The sequence below is a fragment of the Pogoniulus pusillus genome, chromosome 29 (genome assembly GCF_015220805.1).
Source record: "Pogoniulus pusillus isolate bPogPus1 chromosome 29, bPogPus1.pri, whole genome shotgun sequence".
Classification (NCBI taxonomy): Eukaryota; Metazoa; Chordata; class Aves; order Piciformes; family Lybiidae; genus Pogoniulus; species Pogoniulus pusillus.
In genome coordinates this window covers 17,994,339-18,017,544 of record NC_087292.1, presented here as the reverse complement: position 1 = coordinate 18,017,544, position 23,206 = coordinate 17,994,339, and the positions used below count along the sequence as shown (strand labels likewise).

Below are 23,206 nucleotides of genomic sequence, written 5' to 3'. Positions count from 1 at the left end.
CTTTTCCAACCAAACAATTCTCTAGTGCTGTCAGAGTCCTTCCGTCCTATCCCCCAGCCCTGCTGCCTGAGCTAAGGCCTGGAGGTCCTGCCTGGGCAACTTGGCACTTCTTGGCAGAGCTGCAAGGCTGCCTGCATGAGCATCAGGACTGCATCAGCTCCTTGGCACTTCCTGGCAGAGCTGCAAGTCTGCCTCTAGTAATACTCCTGTGCCCTGGATGAATGCACCATGGCCAAGCACCCACCTGTGTCCTCTTAGCTTCCCCCAGCTTCTTCCTGACACTGTCACCCCTTTGGGCTGGACAATGGAAGGGTCAGGGCACCCAGCACTCACCCTACAGGGAATGCTCTGCAGACTTAAACCTAGGGGCCAACATCACAGCCTGGCTGCTGCCCCAGTCCCCTCTGCCCGCTGCAGTACCCACAGCCACCACGGGCAAGTGGAACATGTTAATACACATTGCCAAGGTGAGAGCATAGGTGTGGGATGTACCAAGAGAGCTCATGGCCACAGCCACTGCATTGCAAGTTCTTACTACACAGCAGAGCCCAGCAGGGATGTGGCTTTTAAGGCCTAATGCTCAGACCAAGGTCCAGGTGGGCAGTGTCAGAACACTGCAGTGCCACAGAGAGCAAACTGCAGCCGGACAGGTTTTGGGCACCACAAGTTCTGGAACCCTCCAGCAGCCCTCTGCTGAGGTAGACTCTGCGGAAGGCAGAGACTGAGCCCTGTCCTCTGCAGAATCTCAGCCCTTCTTGTCAGTCAGGTGGGAGATGGCTCAGAGAGACTGCTTGGGAAGGCACACAGCAGCACTGCGCTGGAGAGAAGGGGCCAGGGGATTCCAATCCACAGAGGCTTCTGAAAGAGGCTGTTTAAATTGCCTTTATTATTTCCTTATGCAGTGACAGCCTTGTGTAACCACACTTAATGGATGGAATCTCCCAAGGGCAGATCTAGCCTGTGCAAAGCAGTGTTTGATAGCAGTCTGCCTTCCAGCAAGTCTCCAGCCCTGCTGCAGAGCACAGAGGGCAGGCAGGAAATGATACACATCAGGTTTTGTCACCAGTGCCAGCCTAGCCCCAGCTGACAGCTGGGCACAAGGCTCATCCTGCTCAGTGAGAGTTCACTTGTGCCTGCTCTGGCAGCCAGTCTCTGGGTTTCCTCTGTTTCCTTGAAGTCCCTCTCCCAGCCAGGGACTTCTTCCTCTGTTTTTCTTCTCGGATGAACCTCCACAGAGTCCAGGTCAAGTTGGTTTCTCTGCCTGCACAATGCTCAGGACTGTCTGACTAAACATCCACCTTCTCCCTTCTTTTCAAGTTGCCTTAAGTTTAATTGCTGTGCCCTTTGATGCTGCCTTGAGAAGTTCTAAGGGAAGAGCAGAGCAGCTGCTGGGAGCAGGAGCTAGCCCCAACCTTCTGACTTCTGCTCAGTTGTCTGCTGCCATCAGACACACTGGGAGGAACAGTATTAGGTAAAGCTCTCACACAAACATATTTTGGAGAAGGGGTGGAGGAAAAGAAGTGTTAAGTATTTTCAAAGTTCAGGAGACTTTTTTCCTCCAAATCTTCTTTGGTCCAAGTTTCAAAGAAATTTTAATTGCAAAGAACCTCTCAAAGGCTGCCTTGGGGAAGAGACTTCACAGCCATAACGGTCTCGCTCTGCAGCGATTCTTCCCCAAATATGGAATTTTCATGCCCTGTCTACGTGAACACAATGCTTTTAATTTGCTTTTACAAACAGGAGGCAGAAGCAAAGGCATCTGAATACATACACAGATGATTCCCTCTGTCTGGGCCTCCAAGTCAAGAGGGGAAAGCAAGCACGGAGCAGAGCTGTGCCCAGCATGGCTGCAGGCTGGGTGCAGCTGGTGGCCAGGGCAAGCTGCAGCAGCAAAGCCACCAACATCTACACCACCCCTAGAGGAGAAGCCGACTGGACACAGCTCTCAGGAGGCTCTAACCAAGCAGACAAACCACTGTCCCAGCTGGGTGTGCAGAAGCACTGCCTCTGAGTGCCATGGAGACAAGTCTGATAGAAAGGAGAAAGCAGAGCCCCAGAGAGGATTGCTGCCCAGAGCCAGAGCCTGGGACAGCCAGCAGCCACTGCTCTGCTGTGTCATTTATGACTTTCTCTTTCTTAGTTTCACCCTCCCAGCCCTTGTGCACACCAGGTCCCTGCCTGCCTTTCAGCGCTTGCGTTGCCCTTCCGCTGCACAGCAGCCCTGCCTGGCCCCATGCCGCTGCCTCCTGCTGCTTGGACATTCTCACTGCTCCCCTCGGGATCCTGCTAGGGCTCCCTCGCCTCACCAGCCTGTCAGCTCCAAAGGCAGAGGCCTCTCTCACCTGACCAGCAACCCAGCACCAGCAGGCCTTGGCCTCTTCATCCCTCTGGAGATTCCATGCAGTGCTCCAGCCTGGGTAGGCAGCAGCTCGGGGCATGCCCAGCAAACGCTGGCACAGAGCAAACCACACACACTGCACACTCCTGCCCTGTGCATCAGGAGCGCTGGCATCTCTGCCCCAACGGGAGAGAGGAGGCTGCTTCCAAGGGGTGGTGAAGGGGTCCCAGGTGAGTCACTTCTTCCTGTGACCCTGACTGCCCGAAGTGCTGAAAAGCAAACCCAAGCACTCCACACTCAGATCTAAGGCACAGCTACTCTCGTTTGTGTATGGAAGCTGCACTGCAAGCACTGCCTGTGCTAGGACCCACCGACTGCTGCAGCAGAGAGAGGAAACACCCTGGATGTGTCCCAAGGGCTTGTGAGCAGCAGCAGCATTAAGAGAGGCAGAAGAATCAGAGTTCTCAGCAGCTGAAAGGAGACAAAACATGAGACACAAGAGCCCAAACAGATGAAAAAGAGAAGCCCCAGTGGCACAAACCCAAATCTGATACAGGGAAAATAAACTCTTCCAGACATTACCTGGCAGGAAATGAGAAGGGACCTCATGCAGGAGACCAAATCCATTAATGACAGAGGATTATCTTAGTCAAGGTTATTGTAAGAAACTTCTGAAGACCTAGCCTGAGCCAGGGGACAGGCCAAACAGCAGCTGAGGGGTAGTGCCAACCTGGCATTAATGCCCAGCTGAAGATGAAGCACAGCACAGGAAGGAGGCTGCCTCATGCTGGACAAGAGGACAGGGTGACATTGCTGCTCCTCCAGTGGCTGCCTGCAGCAAGGAACACTGATCCAGCCACCATGCCTCTTGCACATCCTTGCCCTAAGCTTGGCACCACCAGCAGAGAGCGTCAGAGACCCTTTGTACCCCAGACCAAGGGTGAGTGGTGCTGGCTATGGGGAAGCCATCTGCAGCCATTACAGCTGCTGGGGTGGACTGAATGCCTCAGGCTGCAGAGGGAAAGCTCCACTGCTCAGAGCAGGCCTTTGCTGTTAGGATCTGGACAGAGAGATGCACCTGAAAGGCACAAGTTGCATTACCAACAGTCTTACATCTGTATCTCACTGGGAGCATGCAGCATACAGCAGGGCAGAGGACCCCCACAAGCCACCATCAGCACAGCTGAAGCCTGTGGCACAGCCCAAGGACACACAGGAGCCACCATCACTCCTTGCCCCCTGCTGCCACTGCCCTGGGCCCCAGAAACCAGCAGAAGTGACCAGAAAGGAAAGAGGCAAGCACTAGGCAGCCCAAAACAGGGCAGGCAGAACCCGAGCTGGAAGCCTCACAAGAGGACATCTGGACAGGAGTTAAAGGAGCCTGAAAAAACAGCCCAGAGTTCTTAGACTGACAGGGGTGAAGGGATTTGGGTGCCTTTAGGCAGAAGTTTGACAGATTTATCATCCAACCTCGAGTGGTTCAGTGGAAGATTGAAGCTGTTCACACCTTTTGTGTGGGTGCTGCATCCCACCTCCTGCCCTTGCCCACAGGTCTCTTGGCTTCACCCTTAGTGCCTTGTGCGTGGCTTGACACTTTCTCCAAAGCCCTTTCCTATTTGTTAGCCTTAAAGTCAGCTGGTGCTGAGTCGTGAACAAATGCTCTTCTCCTCGCCCTTGGCTGCTGAACTGAGATGCCAGGGAAATTCACCCGGGAATGCTTGCAGCAGAGGCTGGACAGGCAGCACCTCTCAGGGGCAGGTGCTGGCAGAGGCAGCACTGCTGTAGCCTGGCCCTGTGCAGACAGAGGCAGCTGTGCAGTGCTGGAGATGCTTCCTGCACACCTCCCACCAGTGCAGGCAGCGATGCCTCCATCAGCAGCAGGCCTCCCTTCTGTGGCTGCCAGGGTGGTGTGGTGAGTGGGCACCTCAGCAGTGGCACTTCTTGGTCCCAGAGGTCCTGCTGGAGTAAGAGCCCATTGAGATGAAAGCTCTGCAGCTTGCTGCCCTCCCTTCTAGGGTGTGTGCTCCAGCTGAGCTGTGCTGTGGGGCATCTGGGGCTGGGCAGGGTAGGTGATACTGACTGAGGCTGCATGGGTGGCATAGGGGGTCACAGAGCCCTGCTGTCACACTGGCACTAACACCTTCACCCTTTCCAGGCTCCTGGAGATGCTGCCAGCTGCCCTGCTCCTCCCTGCATGAGCCAGCACAGGATGGAAGTGACCAGCACCAGCTGGGCCAAGGACTCCTCACCCGGCGCTGAGATGTCGTCCCCCCGTGGATGGCAGTTACAAATGTGCCTGTGAGCTGCACGCCTGGCACGGGCACCTGCACTGCCAGAGCCCTCACACCACAGTCCAGGGGCACCACAGGACAGGCAGGCCTTGGCCACAGCAGCCCATCCTGTGAACTCCTCTGAAACCATCCGTGGAAGTTTCTCTCTGCTTGCCGTGACAGCTGTGGGTGCCTGCACCCGGTGCCCTGTGCCCCGTTGTGGAGCTGCCCGCAGGGCGGGCAGCAGGCTGGGTGTGACCCTGCTCCCTGGCCAGACCTGTGGCAGCCGAGTGGAGACCTGTGTGGCCGTGTCCCCAGGGACAGATGCCAGCTGGCAGCTTCTTCTCTGGAGAGCCCGGAGCAGCCTGCGGGGCAGCAGCACCGATCACTGCCGTGCTGGCAGCGGGCGGCCCGGGGCGGCAGTTGGCACCGATGTGACTGCAGCTGCAGGGCGCAGCATGCGGCGGGCATGGGGCTGCTCTGACCTGCCTGCCGAGCCCCACGCCGCTGCCGTGGACGTCCCTGCTCTTCTCCCCCAAGGGATGCTGTTCGCCTGTCCGACAGCTGCTGCTCATGCAGCCTCCTAGAGAGCGATGGCGAAGGCTCTGCAGGGCTGCTCGTGGACCATGCTGCTGCTGCTCCTCGCCGGGCAGGAGCTGTGCGCCTGGGCCGTGCACACTGCGGTGGAGGGCCCGGGGCTGGCGCCGCCAGGGGAGCCTGCGCTGCTGGCCGGGAGAGTGAAGCGCGGCTGGGTCTGGAACCAGTTCTTTGTGGTCGAGGAGTACACGGGCACGGAGCCGCTCTACGTGGGCAAGGTAAGGCCACCCTGTGCCCCCTGCGGCTGAGCCAGGCAGCGGCACAGCAGGGCGGGCTGGCGGCACGGTCGAGGCTGGCGGGGGAGAGAGAGAGGACTTGCATGAAGATTGCTCCTGGGGTCCTGCTCAGAGACTGGGATGGCAGCAGGGCAGCCCTGCTAGGGTGTGCTCCCAGGGCCTGCAGGGCAGGTGCACACCGTGGCTCACGTCTGTGTGCTTCCAGCTGTGCTCCTGGTTCCCGTGCTTGGGGTGGGTGCAAGCAGGAGTGCAGCTCTGGGTGCTGTGGAGGAGGTGGGGAAGGCTCTGCCCCAACCCTGGGAGGATCTGCTGGGCTGGAGCAGACGTGCAGGTCGGGCAGCACTCCTGGTGTTCTGAGGCTGAACGAGCACTTCCCCTCGGGGGTGCTGGGCTTTGTCCTCTCCTGGGAGCTGTGCAGAAGCTGCCCCGTGGCTCCCAGGTGCTGGGCAGCTGTGTTGTTCTGCAGTGCTGAAGGCAGTGCTTGCTCTTGGGGCCAGCCACAGGAGCATTCTGCAAGCCAGCTGGAGCTGCACTGCTGTACAGGGGCTCTCCTCAAAGGAACCTGCCTGATGGCCTGCTGTCTGATGGCCTTACCTGGCTGGTCCTGAGTCTGGAGAAGGCTTGCAAATGGGCTTCTTGGCTAGGGCCCAGCTGGGGTTTCAGCAGTGATTTGTGTCCATTCCAGCAGACACTCGAAGCTGCACTCCTCCGCCACGGCACTCAGTGCAGTTACAGCTAATTCACAGCTCCCTTGGGAAGCCACTGGAAGCATCAGGCCCTGTCAAACTCCAGGAGTAGCCTAGCAACCACCTCGTCTCCCAGATGAACCCAGGAACCTACAAGTAGCCCATTTTACAGCCCCTTGCCACATCCTTCATTGCATCACCCACCCTGCTCCACACAGGCAGCCTGCACTGAAAGCCACCCATGAATAAATACTGCCTCTGACGGGTGGAGGCAACCCAGGGCTGGGCTTTTCCCTGGGGCTGGGAGGAGCTGGGGGGCCCTGAGGTGTCTGCCCGGAGCAGCCAGGGCTGCTTCCCAGGGCAGGCTGTCAGCCCTGCTGGCACAGCCCGGGGGCTGCGGTTCCCTGCCGGGTGGTTGGGGCTGGCCCTGCACGGATGCCTCCTGCACACCTCCGTGAGCCTTCCGAGGGGCCGGCAGAGCTTCCATGAAATCTGGGTTCTCCAGTTAATCCTCCTTCTGAACTGTAATTTCCCCTGAGGCTGCTGTCAGTTTGATGTGGATTTCTCTGGGTTTTTTTTAAATAGAATTATGGGGTCAGCACTAGTTACAAACTTCTGCATGTGGACAGATCTATTTTAGATAGAGGAGAGGATTAAAGGGGAAAAGCAGATTTAATTAAGTTGCTAATATTTAAAGAAAATTGATGAACTCTAGCTGTGTGAGCTGGAGCAAACAGAGTGAGCCTTTATTATGGACTACTTTGTGTTTGATTTTCTTTCTCTTCCAGCCCCAGAGTGGGTTTTTTAGTGTGTGTATCTGTGCTTTGTGTAGTCACTTTTCATAAGGAATTTGCACTTCTGCTCACATTTAATTCTGATTTAATTGTTGGTAGGTCATTAATGGCTTCGTAAAATTCCTGGTTGTAGCCTTTTAGGACAAGGGAAGTCTTTTCCTGATTAACTGAACAGCTCAGCCTCTGGGTTGCTCTGGCTGCTAGGGACACCCTTGTCCTTGGCTGGAGGAGCTGAGCCACAGGGCCCCTCTGCTCCTGGGGTGCAGAGCTGCAGATGGGGGGAGCTGGGGGAGGCACAGCGAGGCTCTGGGGCTGGCATGGGGCTGTGCCATGCTAGGGCTGCCTGGTTTTGCTTGCCTGCTGTGCCCAGTGGTGACAGTGGGCCCCCTTGCCTGCATGGGGGCATGGTGCCCACTGTGGCAGAAGGAAGAGGCCAGGCAGGAGAGAGCATCCCTGGGATGTGATCTGGGCCTGTGGCATCTCCCCTCTGGTGTCTGTAGTTTGTCATCCAGCCCTCCCCCATGAGTTTTGTTTAGCCAAGCAGCACAGATTTAGCTCTCCTAATCTTCCCTTGTAAATCAGGCTCTGCAGCCCCTTGAGCCCAGGCTCCATTTTTCTTCCTAGCATTCCAGTGGCAGGGCTGCTGGTGCCTGCTCCGAGCCATCAGCGAAGAGCAAACATGTGAAGAGGCTGTTGGGAGAGCTCAGCGTGGTGCTGAGAGGTGCTTGGTGCTTTGTCTCTGGCCTAATTATTAATCATGAGCCAGGTGCTCAGCTGAAGAGCTCCAGTTTCTGCTACCTGCACTGTGCATGCCAGCTGCACCTCTTGGCTCTGGAAAGCCTGATCTCTAAAGCAGAAGCCCTGAGCGCTGGGGAGGGGGCGGTCAGGTGGAGGGGGCAGTGAGCTCTGCAGCAGCCAGCAGGGAGGGCTGGGACAGCATCACCAGGGCAGGAGGCTCCTGCAGACCACCCCTGCAGGCGCTTCCCAACCCACCCCAGCAGGTGGGTGTTGAAGCCACCAAGCACTGCTGGGCTTGTGGCCATGTTTGCTGGCTGAGCGAAGGTCTCCTCCCCTGGCAAGCCGTGGGAGACGTTTCCACTTGGGCAGTAATCTGTGACTGTTGTGTAGAATGCATTGCATTGGCTAATGTGTGGGCCCCTCACCCAGCAGGTAAAGACATAAACTGTGTCTAACAAGACAAATATAATGAAGCCATCATAAAAAAGAGGCAGCTCTGGTATAAATTCTTGCTGGTAGAGCTGCATGTCTGCAAGGTGGGTTATGGAAGTGCAGTTTGGAAGATTGAATGGCCCATAAACATTTTCATATTTCATTAGCCCATTAATGGATGGCTTCTTCCCCCTCTTTTGGACACACTCACACAGTCACAGACACACATGCATGACTTTGCTGATTCTAAGCAGAAATTGCAGGAAGCAAATGAAAGCAGCTGATGGAACCTTTCTGGGGGCCTGTCCTGTTATGGATTGTCCCAATTAATGTCTGTGCTGCTCTCTGTCAAGATGCATTTTGCCTGTCCAGTTGCTGTTAATAGATCTCCCATAAGTGGCTGGATTGTAGAAACATCATAGCTCAGTTTAATGCCACCAATAAAATTATCTCTGGACGTCTGACCTGGATTCCAGTCAGCTCCTGGTCCTTTGGGACCTGCTGTTTACCCTTTCTCTTCCTAATTTCAAACGCTCTCTGAATCAGAAAATGCAGAGAAGGTTTCCTGCAGAGGCCTCTTCCACAGCATCCACTTTTCATCCTGAGCATGGGGCCTGACTGGCCACCTTCTCCTTCAGGCTTTGCTCAGGTGGGGACCCTTGATGTGATGAGCTGATCATATCCCTCCCCCCATTACCTTGCTGTGTAAGCCCCACACAGCTGTGCAGTGGGTGTGGGAACTTGCAGCAGAGGGACTCTTTGGCGTTGACTGCTCAGAGAACGGATGGGCAGGTGCTGGTGGTGAGCTGCCTTTACACCACATCTTGGAAGGGGTACACCCAGCTCGGGGGTGGGGGTGATCCCACACTGCTGGGTCCCAGCATGTGATGAGTTTTTCTGGAGTGCTCTTGAGCTGTCCTTCCCTTTCCTTCGTTAACTTCACAGTGGTGGGGGTTGTCCCTTGCTTTGTGGTGCGGGTGGGCACTGGTGGCCTTTGTGATCTGTTGAGCACATGGTGCCCAGGCAGGGCTGAAGTTCTGCTTTATTGGGCCTTCCACCCCGCACAAGCATCGTCTGGCAGTGCTCTGTGCTGCTCTCTGCTCCACGGTAGCAGAGAGAACAGGTGGGCACCACGCAGGGACCTTGGGCAGCTGGTGCAGGGGCTCTGCACCCAGGCGGCCCCAGCCCTGGAGGCGCCGGCACGGCCCCAGCCCGCTCCCACCCGTTCCCTTCTTTCCCTGGCAGATCCACTCGGACTCGGATGAGGGGGACGGCTCCATCAAGTACACGATCTCCGGGGAGGGCGCGGGGACCATCTTCCTGATCGATGAGATCACAGGGGACATCCACGCCACAGAGCGCCTGGACCGGGAGCAGAAAACCTTCTACACGCTGCGTGCGCAGGCTCGGGACCGGCAGACGGACCAGCTGCTGGAGCCCGAGTCCGAGTTCATCATCAAGGTGCAGGACATCAACGACAGCGAGCCGCGCTTCCTCGAGGGGCCCTACATCGGCAGCGTGGCCGAGCTGTCCCCCGTCGGTAGGTCTGGGTGCGAGGCACCGGGCTGGGGAGCGCTGAGCCTGCTGCGCCCTGCGGAACCGCCGCGGGTCCGAGCGCTTCGGGCTGCGAGCAGAGCGAGGGAGCCAAAAGGGAGAAAGAAATAAGGTGGCTTAAGGCGAACAAGTGAACAAATCCCCGGCGCTGATTGCCTGCCCCTGCGGAGCGCTCAGCCTCAGCCCTAAGCCGTGCCCTGGAGACACGGTGCCAGCTGCCTGCTGTGCCCTCGCCCTGGCTCTGCACAGCCGCCTCGCTCCTGGTGCTGGGGGGTGGTGAGAGGGTGGCTGAGCCCTTGCTGTGCTGAGTGGCTCGTGGCTGCTGGTGCTTAGATTAGGTGGAATGGTGGTTGTGGTCCTCCTCCTCTGGCTGTCTGTGTGCTGCTTTGCTGCTCCAGAGCCCTGTGGCTGCCTGGGCATCTGCTCATGCACCCTCACTCTGTGCTGCTGAGCCCTTCTCACTGGCTGTCAGGCGTTGTTGGCTGGGGAGTCCGTGGCCTCTGTGACAGAGGTGGCACTTTGCCCATCCCTTTGCTACCAGACTTCCTTTAAGACCCTGGTGCTCAGCTTCTCTGAAGGCTAGGCAGGGACAAGTGCCACGGCTGGGAGTCTATCCCCCAAGATGTCGGAGCAGGGCAGTGAGCTTTGTGCTGCCCTAAGCATCAGTAGGGGTACAGGGAGGTGATTCGTTGGGTACGGGGAGGGGATATATGGGCTCAGTAATTGTTGCTGGCAGGTGGTTGGGTGCCTGTGAAGCTGAGCAGAGCCAGGGAGAGGAGCTGCCCTGTGGCACTGCCCAGAGTCACACCTCTCTCATCCACGCTGGGCTCTCCCCACTGCCTGGCCAGAGCACACAGCAGACTGCGTGTGCCAGCATGTGCTGCAGGCAGGGAGCCATCAATCACTGCTCTCCCAAAGGCTGTAGGTAGCAGACAGCCTGCAAAAGGCTGACTGGCATCGGAGATAAGGCAGGTCCCCAGCACTGAGTCAGCAAGGGGCAGAGTGACAGCACCAGGAAGGCAGTGAGCTGTGGGCAGAGGAGCTGCTGGGGGGCAGGGCTGGGGAGCAGGGCTGAGCTGCAGTGTGGAGGAGGTCAGCAGATCAGGAGAACCGAATCACTGGGTCCAGCTGTGCTCCCGCAGTGCAGTCTGCCTGGAGAGGCATCCTGGGAGCCGAGCCCAGGGGATGGTGCTGACGGCTGTGCTGCCTCAGGATGGAGCTCTGCCTCTCCGTGGTTGACGTGCAGCGTATTGTGAGACTGTGCAGGGCCTCCAGCAGGTACAGGTGTGCTGGAGCTGCCCACACCAGAGGAGCAGCTGCTGCTGCTGGGTGCCTGTTGTGGAATGCAGAACAGGCTGTCCTGAGGCACCCCAGGCGCTCCTTCCTCCTCCAGTTACCTGCTCAAGCCTTTCCCGAGCCAGAGTGACCTCCTGAACCGCAGCCGGCAGCTCCTGCAGGAATGAAAGGCAGCACGTGGGCAGCAGAGGAGCAGGCTTCCTGTTCCCGAAGGGAAGAGGGAAATCAAATTAATTTCTTTTGCTTGAACAACATTCACAAAGGAAGGAATTCTCCACTCTGAGCATCAGACAGGGGTCCCAGCTCTTTGAAAAGCACTGGCAGTAGTGGAGCTGCCTGATGAGGCTGATGCGAACAAGGCATATCAAAGGAGGCAGTTTCTGTGCGAGCTGGAGATCAGAGGGAGAAGGAAACATGGTTTCACAACATGAAAGGAGGCGACTCCTGCAAATTAAAACACTCAGAACTTTAAAAGCAGTGCTGTGGAGGGCGTGGGCTGTGCTCCTAAGCTGCACGCCCAGAGAGAGGAGTCGGAGCCCAGAGCCTGCTCTCTCACCGGGCTGGTGTCTGTCTGCCCGCGACAGCCTTGGAGGTGGCTGTCTCCTGGCCACCCCGGGCAGTGTAAGGGCTGCTCTGTGGCAGCCAGCCCTGGAGATGGCCCAGCTGACAGCACAGGGGGAGCTTCACACTGCATCAAGTGGTGCTGCCTCCTGGGCCCTCACGGTGCGAGTGCAGAGCTGGAGGGCAGCCATGTGTGGCTGCTGCAGGTCCCAGCTGCCTCTCGGTTCTCCCGTGGCTTACCAGGGCTTTGCTCAGGAGCAGGTAGCACAGGGGACAGGATGGACACATCCTGTGACAGTGTAAAAAGCAAGCCTGAGAAGTAGCTTTCTGCTCAACCCTCTGGGGCTCAGCAGCCGCCCTGCTGCTCCGCTGTGTCCCGGTGTGGGCAGGGAGGGAGCTGGACCTGCCGTGTGACGTTCAGCCCAGCTGCTGCAGGAAGGGCTGAGGGTGCAGCACAGGGACACTGCCTGGGGCAGGGAGGTGAAGTTCAGGACGTTCTTGTGGGAAATACCCTGCCAAGCTCTGCTTGTGGGGGAGTGCCTCTTCTGTGCACGGGGGTCAGGTGCAGCTGTGATCATGGCTCTTTTTGTGGTTGCTGTCTCTGAGCTGGACAGGTCACCTCCCCTGGAGCTGGCAGCTGTTCTGGTGAGAGTGAATGGAGAGTGTGGATGCTGCCCTCCGGAGCGTGCCTGGAGGTGCCCCTTTGTGCTGGCCAGGCAGAGCTAGCAGGGCTGGGCAGCTTCAGGAGAGCTTGCACTGCTGATTAACACATCAAGATGAAGGTCAGTGTCTGGGGACCTGCTGATGCATATGTGTGATCTTGGCTCCGTTGGGGTACAGCTGTGCTCTCTGCCAGGGAAGGGGCTGGCATAGAGCTGTTCATTCCCTGTCTCTGCTGCTTTGGCAGGCTTTGCTCTGTGCCCCAGACAGAAGTGAAGGATCACCTCCTTCTTCCTCTCATGCTCCTGCCTTCCCAGACCTTGCGTGGGGCTGTCTGGGTGGGTGTTTTTTCCTCTCACAGCAGCCATTAGCTGCAGCTCTCCACTCCCTGCCAAAGGCACAGGCCCAGCTCCCAGAAGTGGGCACCTTCCTGGGGCAGAAAGAGGCATAAAACACATACGGTCAGATCCGCTCTGTGACAGCAGGAGCAGATCAAAGGACATTATTTGCATAATGAAGGAGTGCTAATTGGGAAGCAAAGGCATTTGGTTTCCTAGGAGGGAATAACAAATGAGAGAACTGCACTAACTCACCCAGTAGCTGGCAGTGCCACACACCTGCCCCTGGCTCTGCGCTGGGGCCGGGGCAGCACTTTGGTAGGGACAGCAATGCACTGCTGGAGGCTGCAAGACTGAGGTGGGCTCAAGTTCCTTTGTTCCAGGGTCTTGTCTTGACAGTGGCCTAAGTGGATGCTTCTGGAGGAGAAGGTGCAGCACATGATGCTCCTCTTAGTACTCCCCCAGCCAGCAACCAGTTTCAGCTTGGGGATTTCTTCAGCTGTGGGTGGTTCATGTGAGTGTAGTCACCTCCAGGGTCTGTCTTCCATGAGCTTGCCATAAACCTCTGCAAAGGGAAGAGAGTTCCTGGCTGGTGGATCAAAGCTGTCAGGTGCAAGATGGTTGGGAAGGTAAGGCCAGAATCTGGGATCTGTAAGGGGCAGAGGTGGTGCTTGGAGCCTAGGAGTTGCAGGAGCTTCACCTTGCAACAGATACTAAACCCAGCATCTAGTCCCTCGCTGGAGTCCGTGGGGTCTGCTTAACACCAGCCCACTGCAGGCAGGAGTGAGCACAAAGCCAGCACAGTGCCTCCTGTCAGGCAGCCTTGCTGCTTGCACAGAGTGGGTGTTTGGGGAGCATGCAGAGCTCGGGGTGAGGGACATCCAGGCAATGTGCATCCTGTCATCAGAACATCACTCCTCCCTGGTGCATTCTGCTCTCCTTGTTCCTCTGTGTAGCACCAAGTCCAGATTAGAGACGATTTGGCTGCACAGACAGAAACTTGGGGTCAAGCCCTGGCTCCAGCACAAAGCTGGCTGAATGCAGAAGTGATTATTGTGAAGAGAAATTGTTTAATCTCCCGGCTGGAAGCAGAGAAAAGGACTTGGACATGCAGCCAGGACAGGCAGTGAGGTCTCTTCCTCGACAGAAGTGCTCAAAATGCTCGAGTGTATCTGGGGCAGCAGCAGCTGGGACCCTGCCCGAGGGTCCTCAGCGAGACCACCCCTTCCACACTGCACTCTTGGACATGGTGCAGCCTCCAAGGCCTCTGCTCTGCACACCTGGGCACTTGCAGTGCCCTCTCTCCAGTCTGCCTGAGCTAAGCCCCTCAGGGAACCTTTGCCCCCTTAGTGCTTTGGTTTGCTCCCCAAGAACCCACATTTACCTGCTCAGGGGCAGGGGCTGGCAGGCCTCGTGCCATAGCCTTCTGTGGCCAGACGCCCCAAAGGATGCTTCTTGAGTTGTGTTTTGGGGTGATTCTGATTCCACCCTGGCCAGGTCAGCTGTCTCAGGCTGGTCCTGCAGGAGCAGTGAATCTCCTCTGGGTCGGATTTGGCTTTCCACCAAGTCAGGATGTTCCTGAGATTGCAAGAAGCTCAATTCTGCTCCAGTAATTTTTAAGCTCCTCTCGTTTATTTTCTCCCCTGGCATCCTGCCTGCCTGTTTCTGGGGTGCCTCAGCCACTGCATGTGCTGGGGCAAGGCAAAAGCTGTAAATCAGCTCGTTCAGAAATCTCAGCTGCCCTCCCAGCCAGAGAGGGAGTGCTGCGCTCTGGCATCAGTCCAGGGTGTGTGGCTTTGCATGACAAAGCATCCTCAGGGTCCTTTACCTTCTGAGGGCTGAAATGTCCATGTGCAGTCCTGGAGCCTGAGGAGTTGTTCTCTGGGCTCAGGCTGAGCTGGAGGTGCAGCTGGAGGCTCTGACCCCCGGGGGTGAAGGCTGCTGTGAGGAGGAGCTGTCAGATTCGGCAGGTCTTGGCTTTTGCTGCTGCCTGCTTGCCTCTTGCAGGCCTGCAGCCTGGCTGTGCTTCTGTCCCTGGGGCAGTGGCAGGTCCTGCCAGCTCGCCTGTGGGTTCTGAGCAGGACTTCTTTACTCTTGAGTGTGTTGGGAGCTTAGCTGAGCATGACTGGAGCGAGTGGCACAGGCTGAGTGGTCTGAAGCCTCAGATGGCACCTCTCAGGACTGCTGAAAGTGGCCCCTGAGGCTCTGGGTGCTGTGGGATGATGGTGACAGATGCCAGGACAGGTCTGCATTGGTACTCCAGAGGTGCTCTGCAGGGCCTCGGGCCAAGGCAGTTGGAAGTGAGCAGCTCAGGGCAGCCTTGAGCACTTTGTGCTGCAGTGGGGACAGCTGAGCTGAGCTGTTCTGCGCCCATGGCTGCAGTGGGAAGGGCCCTCCTGAGGAATGGCTCCCATGGCATTGCCAGGCACCGTTCAGAGCTGGGTGCCAGCTGGGCACAGCAGACAGGGTGAATCTCCATGGCCTGCCAGACTCCAGGGCTGGCTCATGTCCCTGGCAGGTCTCCAGGGTGGCTCAGGGTGCTGAGCTGGGAGAGCCCAGACAGGGCTCTTGGAGGATGGTGAACAGCCAGGGCCTGCATCCAGCCAGCCCTGGGTGGGCACAGATCCTGCCTTCCCTCTGAGCTTGGGCACCAATGTAGTGCTGCAATGTCGAGGTGAAAACCAGGGTGAGGAGCGGCTGTGCCTGGAGAGGGTGGAGCAGCAGAGGAGTTGTGCTCTGAGGAGAAGCTGCCTGAGATGCAGAGCCTGGGGCAGGCTTTCAGTGGCTAGCCCCAGGCTCCAGTGGTGGCTGGGCTGGCACCTGTGGGGTGGCAGCACTGAGGTGGTGGTGCTGTCCTTTGGACACCTGCTCTGTCTGCATGCAGGCCTGGCACAGGTTGTACTGCACAGGGCCAGGCAGGCAGAGAACTCTGACAGGCTCCTGTCAGGGGGGAGTTGTGGATCTCCTGACCCTTCGCCTCTGGGATGCCTGGGCAAGAGCAGGCAGCTCCTGGAGCAAGCTCAGTGTGTCCTGCCTGTGCTGCTGGTGGGCGCAGGAGCGGTGCCACTGTGCTCACTGGACATGGCTATTGGCTGGCTGCTGCCAGGCTGGGCACAGAAGGAGCCCTGCCTTCAGCATCTGGCAGAGCTTCTCTGCTGCAGCTGGGATGCTTGGAGACCTCAGGGTGTTGGCTTACATTATCTGATCCCTTCTCAGCTTTCTGATCAGAGGCTTCCCAAGGGAGCGTGCCAGGGTGCCCGAGGGACTGTGCAGCACAGGTGCTGCCGTGGGGGCGATCTGCCTCAGCTCCTACCTGGTGTAAGAGCTGTGTGATGGCAGCAGGGGGAGGAGGAGGTGGGACAGACCCTGCCAGGGAAACGTATTTCTTAAGCAGTTGTTTGCAAGGCAGGGAGCTGGTGGCTGTGCCTGGCAGGGATGTGCCATAACTTCACTGGAGACAGCAAAGCATAAATAAGTTGACTCCAAGTCGCTTGTTGCTGAGGAGCAGTGAGGGGGATTCTCCTGTTATCAGCAGAGCTGCAGCCAGGGAGAACGAAGAGCAACCATGGTAACTGCTCCTTCTCTTCAGGGAGCATCCTTCCCAGCAGATGAGATTGAACTGGACTGGGGGAGCCTGTGCCTGCCAGCTGCTCGCTGCAGCGTTGCTGTCTTCACTGCCTCATCTCCTGCCTGAGCCCAGGCCGGGCTGGTGCAGAAGCATTCTGGCTGCCTGGCTGGCCTGCAAGCCATGGGCTTGTAGCCTCCTGACAGGGGAAGAGGAAGGCACCAGGATCTGAAGCTCCTCATCCTCCATTTGGGTGGTTCCAGCTCTATCTTTCCCTAGTGTGACATGAGAATAAAGGCTGCTTCTGATTTGGGTGTACCTCTGCTGTTTGGGAATGTGATGAGTCCATCCAGCAGTAAGCCTGGCTCTGGGGTTTGGCTGACATGGGTCTAGCCAAGGCCAGCCTGTGAGGTTCTTTCCACTGCATGGGTGGAGGCACTGCAGAACAGAAGGATTTCTGGACCAGGATGTGGTCTTCAACTGCTGGCACAGCTGCCCCAGGAGGTGCTGAGGCAGAGCTGGTGGATGTGCCTAGGTTGTGAGCTGGGAAATGCCCTTCCCTGGAGTCATCTCTGGAGCAAAACCTGCCCTCAGCTGCAGTCACTGCTGGGACCTGCTCCGCTCCACACTGCCAGAGCCTGATTGGCTCTGGGCCCTGGCAGTGTTCTGCAGCAGGAGTTCCCCACTTGCTGTGATCTTTCCTGTGAACAGCTCAGGGCTCTTCACCCCATCCTGCACTTCATCCCACCAGAGAGCTGCCTGGTGCCAGTGCTTCACCCCCAGGGCAGGGACGCTCAGAGCCTGGTGCCAGAGGCAGAACTGCCCTGGCAGGGCTTAGGGCACAGACTCTGCTTCCTCAGAGGCATCTGTGGCAGGATTAGCTTTCTCCCCCTTCCTGCCTCTGTTGTCTCTAGATCTCAGCCCCTTTGCTCCCAGCTGCATTCTCATGTCCTGGGTCCTGCTTTTGTCAAATTGAACATGATGTCAAATTACAGCCATGGCAGGGCCAGTTGGAGTGAAGCACCCTGTTTAATGAGGCAGTGTTGAAAATCAATAACTTAATTGCAGACGTTTGATGGACTTTTATCCTATTTATAGCCCTCCTGCCTCGCTACGTGGAGAGCATGAGGATGTGCTGCTGTGTCTGGCTCTGGGCAAGTGAAAGCCTTTCCTCTTCCACGGCTCTCATGCCTGTGCAGGTCTGCTGCAGAGATGTGGTGCTGCAGTGTGGGTCGGGCCCTGACTGGCAGGTCCCTGCCCATGCTGCTCACGGGTGACAGGAAGGGGGCAGCTACGCTGATGAAGTCTCCTCCCCAGCTCCTCCTCAGGTGGTCCAGCACAGGTCTGCTGGAAGAAAAGGCCTCAGTTCCTCAGACCAGTGATCTGGAGAGCAGGTGTCCAGTCCAGACAGCAGCCCCAGATCTGCCCAAGGTCCTGTCCCTCCTGCCACTCTGCAGGACAGGAGGGGCGTGTGCAGCAGTGTCCTGGCACTGCACCCAGCTGTCTCCCCGTTCAGCATCATGCCAGTGATGAGTGTTGGCCTCTGCCCCTGGCCCTCAGGTTTCTGTTTCTTTTCTTTCCTTCTCCATGACCTTTTGTTCTCCTTGTCCCCGCTGCAGGCACCTCAGTGATGCAGGTGATGGCATCTGACGCTGATGACCCCACCTATGGCAGCAGTGCCAGGGTAGTCTACAGTGTGCTGGAGGGGGAGCAGCACTTCACTGTGGACAGCAAAACAGGTGAGCAGCACCCAGTGGGGCCGGGGCGCTGGGAGGGCAGCGTGTGCCAGGCACTCTGTGCCCACTCGGTGCGTGGCTGGGTGCCAGCAGGTCTGTGCCCCTGTGCTGGCTGTTGCTGCTGGGGTACCTCTTCAATGTAGTGGGTGTGGAGAGGAAGCTCAACAGCCCTGCAGGCAGGCAGCAGCACAGAGCAAGGCCAGCAGCTGCCAGCCCAGCATGTCCTGCTTCTGCTGGCACTGGGCAGAGCCCCTCTGTGCTCTCCACACCGGGCACCTAAACTCTCAGTGTGAGAGGTTTCAGGGCTGCACAGGCTGCACTGCTGTGTTGCCAGGGCTGTGATTAAAGGTAACACTCTGAATTAAGGATTGGTTTATAAATGTTCTATTAATATTTAATGAAAGAACAGTAGAAGCTGCTCCATTCCTTAATAACTTATAATAGAGTCTGTTGTAAAAGGCCTCTGCAATAAATCCCGAGCAGATGATGCTCTGGCACACTGCTTGGAGTAGCCATAAGCAGGAGATGTTGGGGTATATATTCTCCCTGCCTCCCAGGAGTGTGACTCTCATTACCCTTAATGGGAGCCTCGCAAGCTTTCCGAGCAGGGAGAGCACTCAAATGCTAATCAGGGGTATTTAAGGCACAAAGCATGCAGCAAAGTGCCCAGGTTTAATGAAGAGCTGTCAAAGGCTGAGCGGGCTGGGGAGCTGCAGCTCCTGCTGGAAAGCTGCATCGCAAATTGCCCTCCTGTGTCTCTGAGCCACGGTGGTACAGCATCCCCGGGACCGGAGTGCCAGGCGTGCCAGGCTGCCCGTGTCGGTGCTGGTTGCTGTGTCCAGTTCTGGACCCCTCAATTTAAGAAAGATGTTGAGGTGCTGAAGGTGCCCAGAGAAGGGCAGCAACGCTGGGGAGGGGACATAGCCCTGTGAGGAGAGGCTGAGGGAGCTGGGGGTGTGCAGCCTGGGGAAGAGGAGGCTCAGGGCAGAGCTCACTGCTGCCTGCAGCTCCCTGCAGGGAGGCTGTAGCCAGGTGGGGTTGGGCTCTGCTGCCAGGCACCCGGGGACAGAACAAGAGGACACAGCCTCAAGCTGTGCCACGGCATGGTCAGGCTGGATGTTAGGAAATTCTTGCCAGCAAGAGTGGTTGGCACTGGAATGGGCTGCCCGGGAAGGTGGTGGAGTCCCCGTCCCTGGAGGAGTTTAAAAAGAGGCTGGATGAGGCACTTGGTGCCAGGGGTTAGTTAATTAGAAGGTGTTGGGTGATAGGTTGGACTCGATGATCTTGAAGGTCTTTTCCAACCTGATTAATTCTGCGAGCCTGCGATGCTTCCTCAGGCTGCCTTTGTGTCAGGCAGTGGAGTCTGCTGAGTGGCTCTGCTGTAAGGAGAGCGTAAGCAAAGTGCCTGAGCCTCTGCATGAAGCCCTACATCGCCTTTAAAATGCTCTGGGTGCATGGCCAAGCCAGCCCCAGCTGTGCCCCTAGCCCTGGCTGCCACTGAGGGAGGCTCAGCAGCTCCTGAGAGCAGGGAGTGCGGTGGGCACGGTGCTGTCTGGGCAGGGGCTGAGCAGTGGGGACAGTGTGCAAGGGGCAGCTTGGGGCTGCCACCACTGCTGGCCTAGAAGGTGCTGCAGCTGGGCTTGCTTCTCTCCCGGCTTTGCTTTGTTCTCCTGGGGGCAGGGCCGTGGACGAGCAATGGCACAGAGAGGATTCGGGTGCCTGCTGTTAATGGGCGGCAGCTCTGCGTGGGCAGGAGCTTGGCTGCCAGCATGAGGAGGGAGCACCGGCAGCAGAATGCACAAGCCAGGACGTGCAGAGGCTCAGCTCCCTGACGCCATTAATGCTCTCTATTAAGGCATAAACTGAAATGTGGCCCGTGGGACTGTGGTGAGAATTAATGTCACTCTGGGAACCAGAGCTTCTGGATTCCTTGACTCTTGGTGTCTCAGTTCTCAGGCTGGCTGCGCCCAGCGCTGGGGCAGGGGCGTGTGGGGGGAATGATTTCCTCTTCTGCTTGCTCATGATAAAAGCAAACTGCTGACAGTCTGCAGAGTCCTCTGCCCCTCGCCCCTCCTGAGCATATCAGCTTCCAGGTATCTGTCACTGGTGCTGCTGCTGACTCTGGTGATGTCTGATCTGTGAACAGCCCTTGGCAGCTGCCTCACCTAGGCTCCAGGAGTGTGCAGCTCTGCCCCTCGGCCACTTCAGGTGCAGGTCAGTCTGTCCTGCACCTCTGTGTCCTCATGCCCAGCGTGGGCCCAGTGCCCTGTGTCATTGCCAGCCCACGTGGACTCACTGCTGAGACACAGGTGTGTAGGATGGATGGTGCCAAGGGGACCTTTTTCATCGTGCACTGCTGGGGACACAGGTGTGTGGGACTGGCAGTGCCAAGGGTTTTATCCTGTCTCTTTGGCACTGGCCAAGCAAATGCCATCCTGCCCCCACTCTGCACATGAACAGGTTTTTAGTGCTCCACATGGGAATCCTGCTCTGATTGCTCTGGGTGGCTCTGCTCCTGCCCTCAGCATAAGATTTAATTATCCACAGCAGCAGCATAACTCTGGCAGCCACCAGTCACTAATGGCCATAAAGAGAGCCATAAACCCCTGGCACGTTACACTTCTTATCATCTCTGGTAATGAGGAGCAATTTGTTTGCCCTTTTTGGTTCTGACCTCCTCCTCCTCCACCTTGGCAGGTCTGTCTGTGGCCTCTGCACCCCTGGGGTTCTCTCCCTTCCTTGCCTGCACAAGCAGCTCCTGCACTGCCCCTCGCTGTGGGTGCTGCAGCTACAAGTGTGGTTTGCACACCCAAGGCCTCATGTGTCTGTTTCTCTCAGGTGTTACTCAGCTGGGGCTCTGGCTGTGATGGACCTCCCAAGGGCAGACCAAGCTGTGTGGGTGCCATGCTGTGCCAAGTCCTGCCACTCAGTGAGCCCTGCATTCCCATAGTGCCTCAGAATCTCTGGAGAGGGATGAGCACCTCAGAAGGCTGAGTGAAAAGCAGTCTGGCATTTGGGGTTATTTAACCCAGCTCCTGAGCTCTAGAGAGACAGCAGGTTTGGGTTTAGAGGTACTGGTGCCAGGGAGGGCAGGGCAAGAAACATTGTCCTGTTGGGGTGAAGCTGGTGGTGACCTGTGTGCAGTTATTTTGTCCTTACCTTCAGCCTTGCCCTCTTTTAGAAGATGTCCACAGTCCTAGTCCTGGGGTAGCAAGGGCAGAGTGGGGGAGCAGCTGTTGCTGGGGGCCTGCTGCACTGGATGAGGGTTGATGTGGTGCTGGCAGGCAGAAGAGTCCTCTGCTGCTCCTGCCAGGCTGGTGAAAGTGCTGCTCCCAGGCACTGGGGGCTGTGTGGTTGTGTGCACTCGTGGGTTTGTGCAGGTCTGTGCCCCAGCCCAGAAGCTCATTCACCAGAACTGTGCAGAGAAGGACTCTAGGCATGGTGAGGAGTGCACAGAAGTGCCACCTTTTGAAGGTGACTACCCTGGCAGGGCTGGCTGCTTGCAGGCCCTTTCCAGAAGCTGGTTTGGGACCTCCTGAGGATACAGCCACGTGCACTACTGCACGACTTTGCACTTTGTGGCATGGAGCACTCCTGGTGCTTTATCTAGAGGGTCTCTGAGGACGTGGAGATGCAGTACCTGAGAGCAGAGCCCACAGTGGTTGCATTCCTGGAGGGTACTTAGCTGCTGAGTGCTTCACCCTGCTTTGTTTTCATGACCCAAGAGTGTCTGCTGTTTGAGCAGGTTGGGTGGTATTTGTGTGATGCTCTAAGTGCCCCCTTGCCTGGTAATTTCACTGATTAATCTGGCTCATGCTGGAAAGCTCCATGTGCCTGGCACCAGCAGGTGTGCCACCGGGTGTCTGTGTTACTCAGCTATAACAGATGCTGACAAGAGCTGGGGAGATGAGCCCGAGCTGAAGGTTGTTCTTGCTTGGTTAGCAGTGTCTGGAAGGGATAAAGTTTGGCAGTTGTGCTGGCTGGAAGGAAGGTGAATCCTGGCAAATGACAGCAAGGACTTCTCCATGCTCTGCATACAGCACTGGAGGCCTCTGCCTCTTCTGTCTCTGCATGCTGAGAACAGCTCTGCCACCGTTGCTTGCTGCTGCTTTTACAGAGTCTCTGGGGCTCCAGTTTGGGGACCAGAGGCTGTTCTGGCTGGAGGAGATGGAACCAGGCAAGTCTGCTGCGGGTGGGTGTTTGAGGCAGCAGTCGTAGCAGCGTGTGCAAGGAATTGGTGCTGGAGTATGTTTGGAGAGACTGGTTTGCCTCTAGCAAATGGGCAGTGGTGCCTCAGCCTAGGAGGCAGAACCAGCCTGACGCTCGTGGGAGCAGCCTGGAGCAGCCCTTCAAGTTCAGGTGGAGTAGCTTGCTCAGAAACAGTCCTGCTGGGGCTCCTAGGGCATGGGGCAGCTCATCTGCAGCAGCCCTCGCTGGCCCAGGATGGGCTGGGCAAGCAGCATGTAGGCAGGGGATGGCTTCTGCTCAGTCTGCACACCTGACAAAGGTTTGTCTGCCTCCTGCCTGTGCAAGAGCCAGCGCCTGCTGGGGCCCTTCACCTGCTCCGTGCCTGCCAAACGGCCTGGACCTGCTCCTGGCTGGGCCCAGTGACCTTGGAGGTGTTCTGGGAAGTGCCTGAGCACTCCCTCCCCACGCTGCCTGCTCTATTAGGAGATGTATCATTGAGAGCAGCTCAGTTAAGTCATTACAGCCTCACTGAATGCAGGAGCTTCTTGCCTCTCATCCCAATTCATCACTATTGTGCTGACATGAATCATTTTCATTATAAAATGCTTCAGACCCTGTTAATTAACAGAATTGCTTAAATTTCACTGAGCCAGAGCATGCCCAGAAATCATGTTTGGTATTCAGAGTGGAGTGGCAGGAGAGGACCATCTGCACCGCCAGCTGAGGCCAGCCCAGTGCAGCCCTGCGTGCTGTGCAGGGCCAGACCTGCTCTCACTTGTGAGGTTCCAGTTCTCCGGGGACATGTCCCTGTGGCCACTTTCATCACCCCCTTCTGGCCCCCTCGGGTGAGGTGGGGTAGGACTGATGGTCAGATGGTTCCTCTGAACAGTCCCAGGATGAGCAAGGGAGCTGGTGCGGAGCCGTCAGAGGGTGCACAGCTCCTGCCCTCCCCTGCAGCGCTCCCTGCGCAGCCACCAGGAGCACAGGGACGGGAGGGCTGAGAGTTACCCAAGTGATGCTGGAAGTGCTGCAGCGGTGGTGGTGAGACAGAGCCTCCTCCTGAGTCATGGGGAAGGCAGTGGGAGCCCAGGTAACTGGAGAACTGAACCGCCAGAGGGACGAGGGGGGCTGGGTGGGATTACAGCTGTCCAGGAGAGCTGGGGTGCTGCAGGGCTCTGGAACAGTTGTGTCTTTGCGGTAAATCCTGGCAGTGGTAA

General features: G+C 57.4%; 1 protein-coding gene across 4 annotated transcripts in view; it reads left to right on the top strand.

Moving 5' to 3' along the window:
* The window catches only part of CDH22 (cadherin 22), a 66,089-nt gene that overhangs the window by 14,476 nt on the left and 28,407 nt on the right, over positions 1 to 23,206 (top strand). For 3 of the 4 annotated variants that reach the window (XM_064167852.1, XM_064167854.1, XM_064167855.1), the window contains exons 2-4: positions 4,494 to 5,423; positions 9,337 to 9,631; positions 17,685 to 17,804. In XM_064167852.1, the coding sequence (XP_064023922.1) occupies positions 5,202 to 5,423; positions 9,337 to 9,631; positions 17,685 to 17,804 (637 nt within the window). In that variant the 5' untranslated portion in view covers positions 4,494 to 5,201. Of the gene's footprint in view, positions 1 to 4,493; positions 5,424 to 8,918; positions 9,039 to 9,336; positions 9,632 to 17,684; positions 17,805 to 23,206 lie in introns of those variants that run through there. The other variant, XM_064167853.1, reaches the window with a different exon arrangement.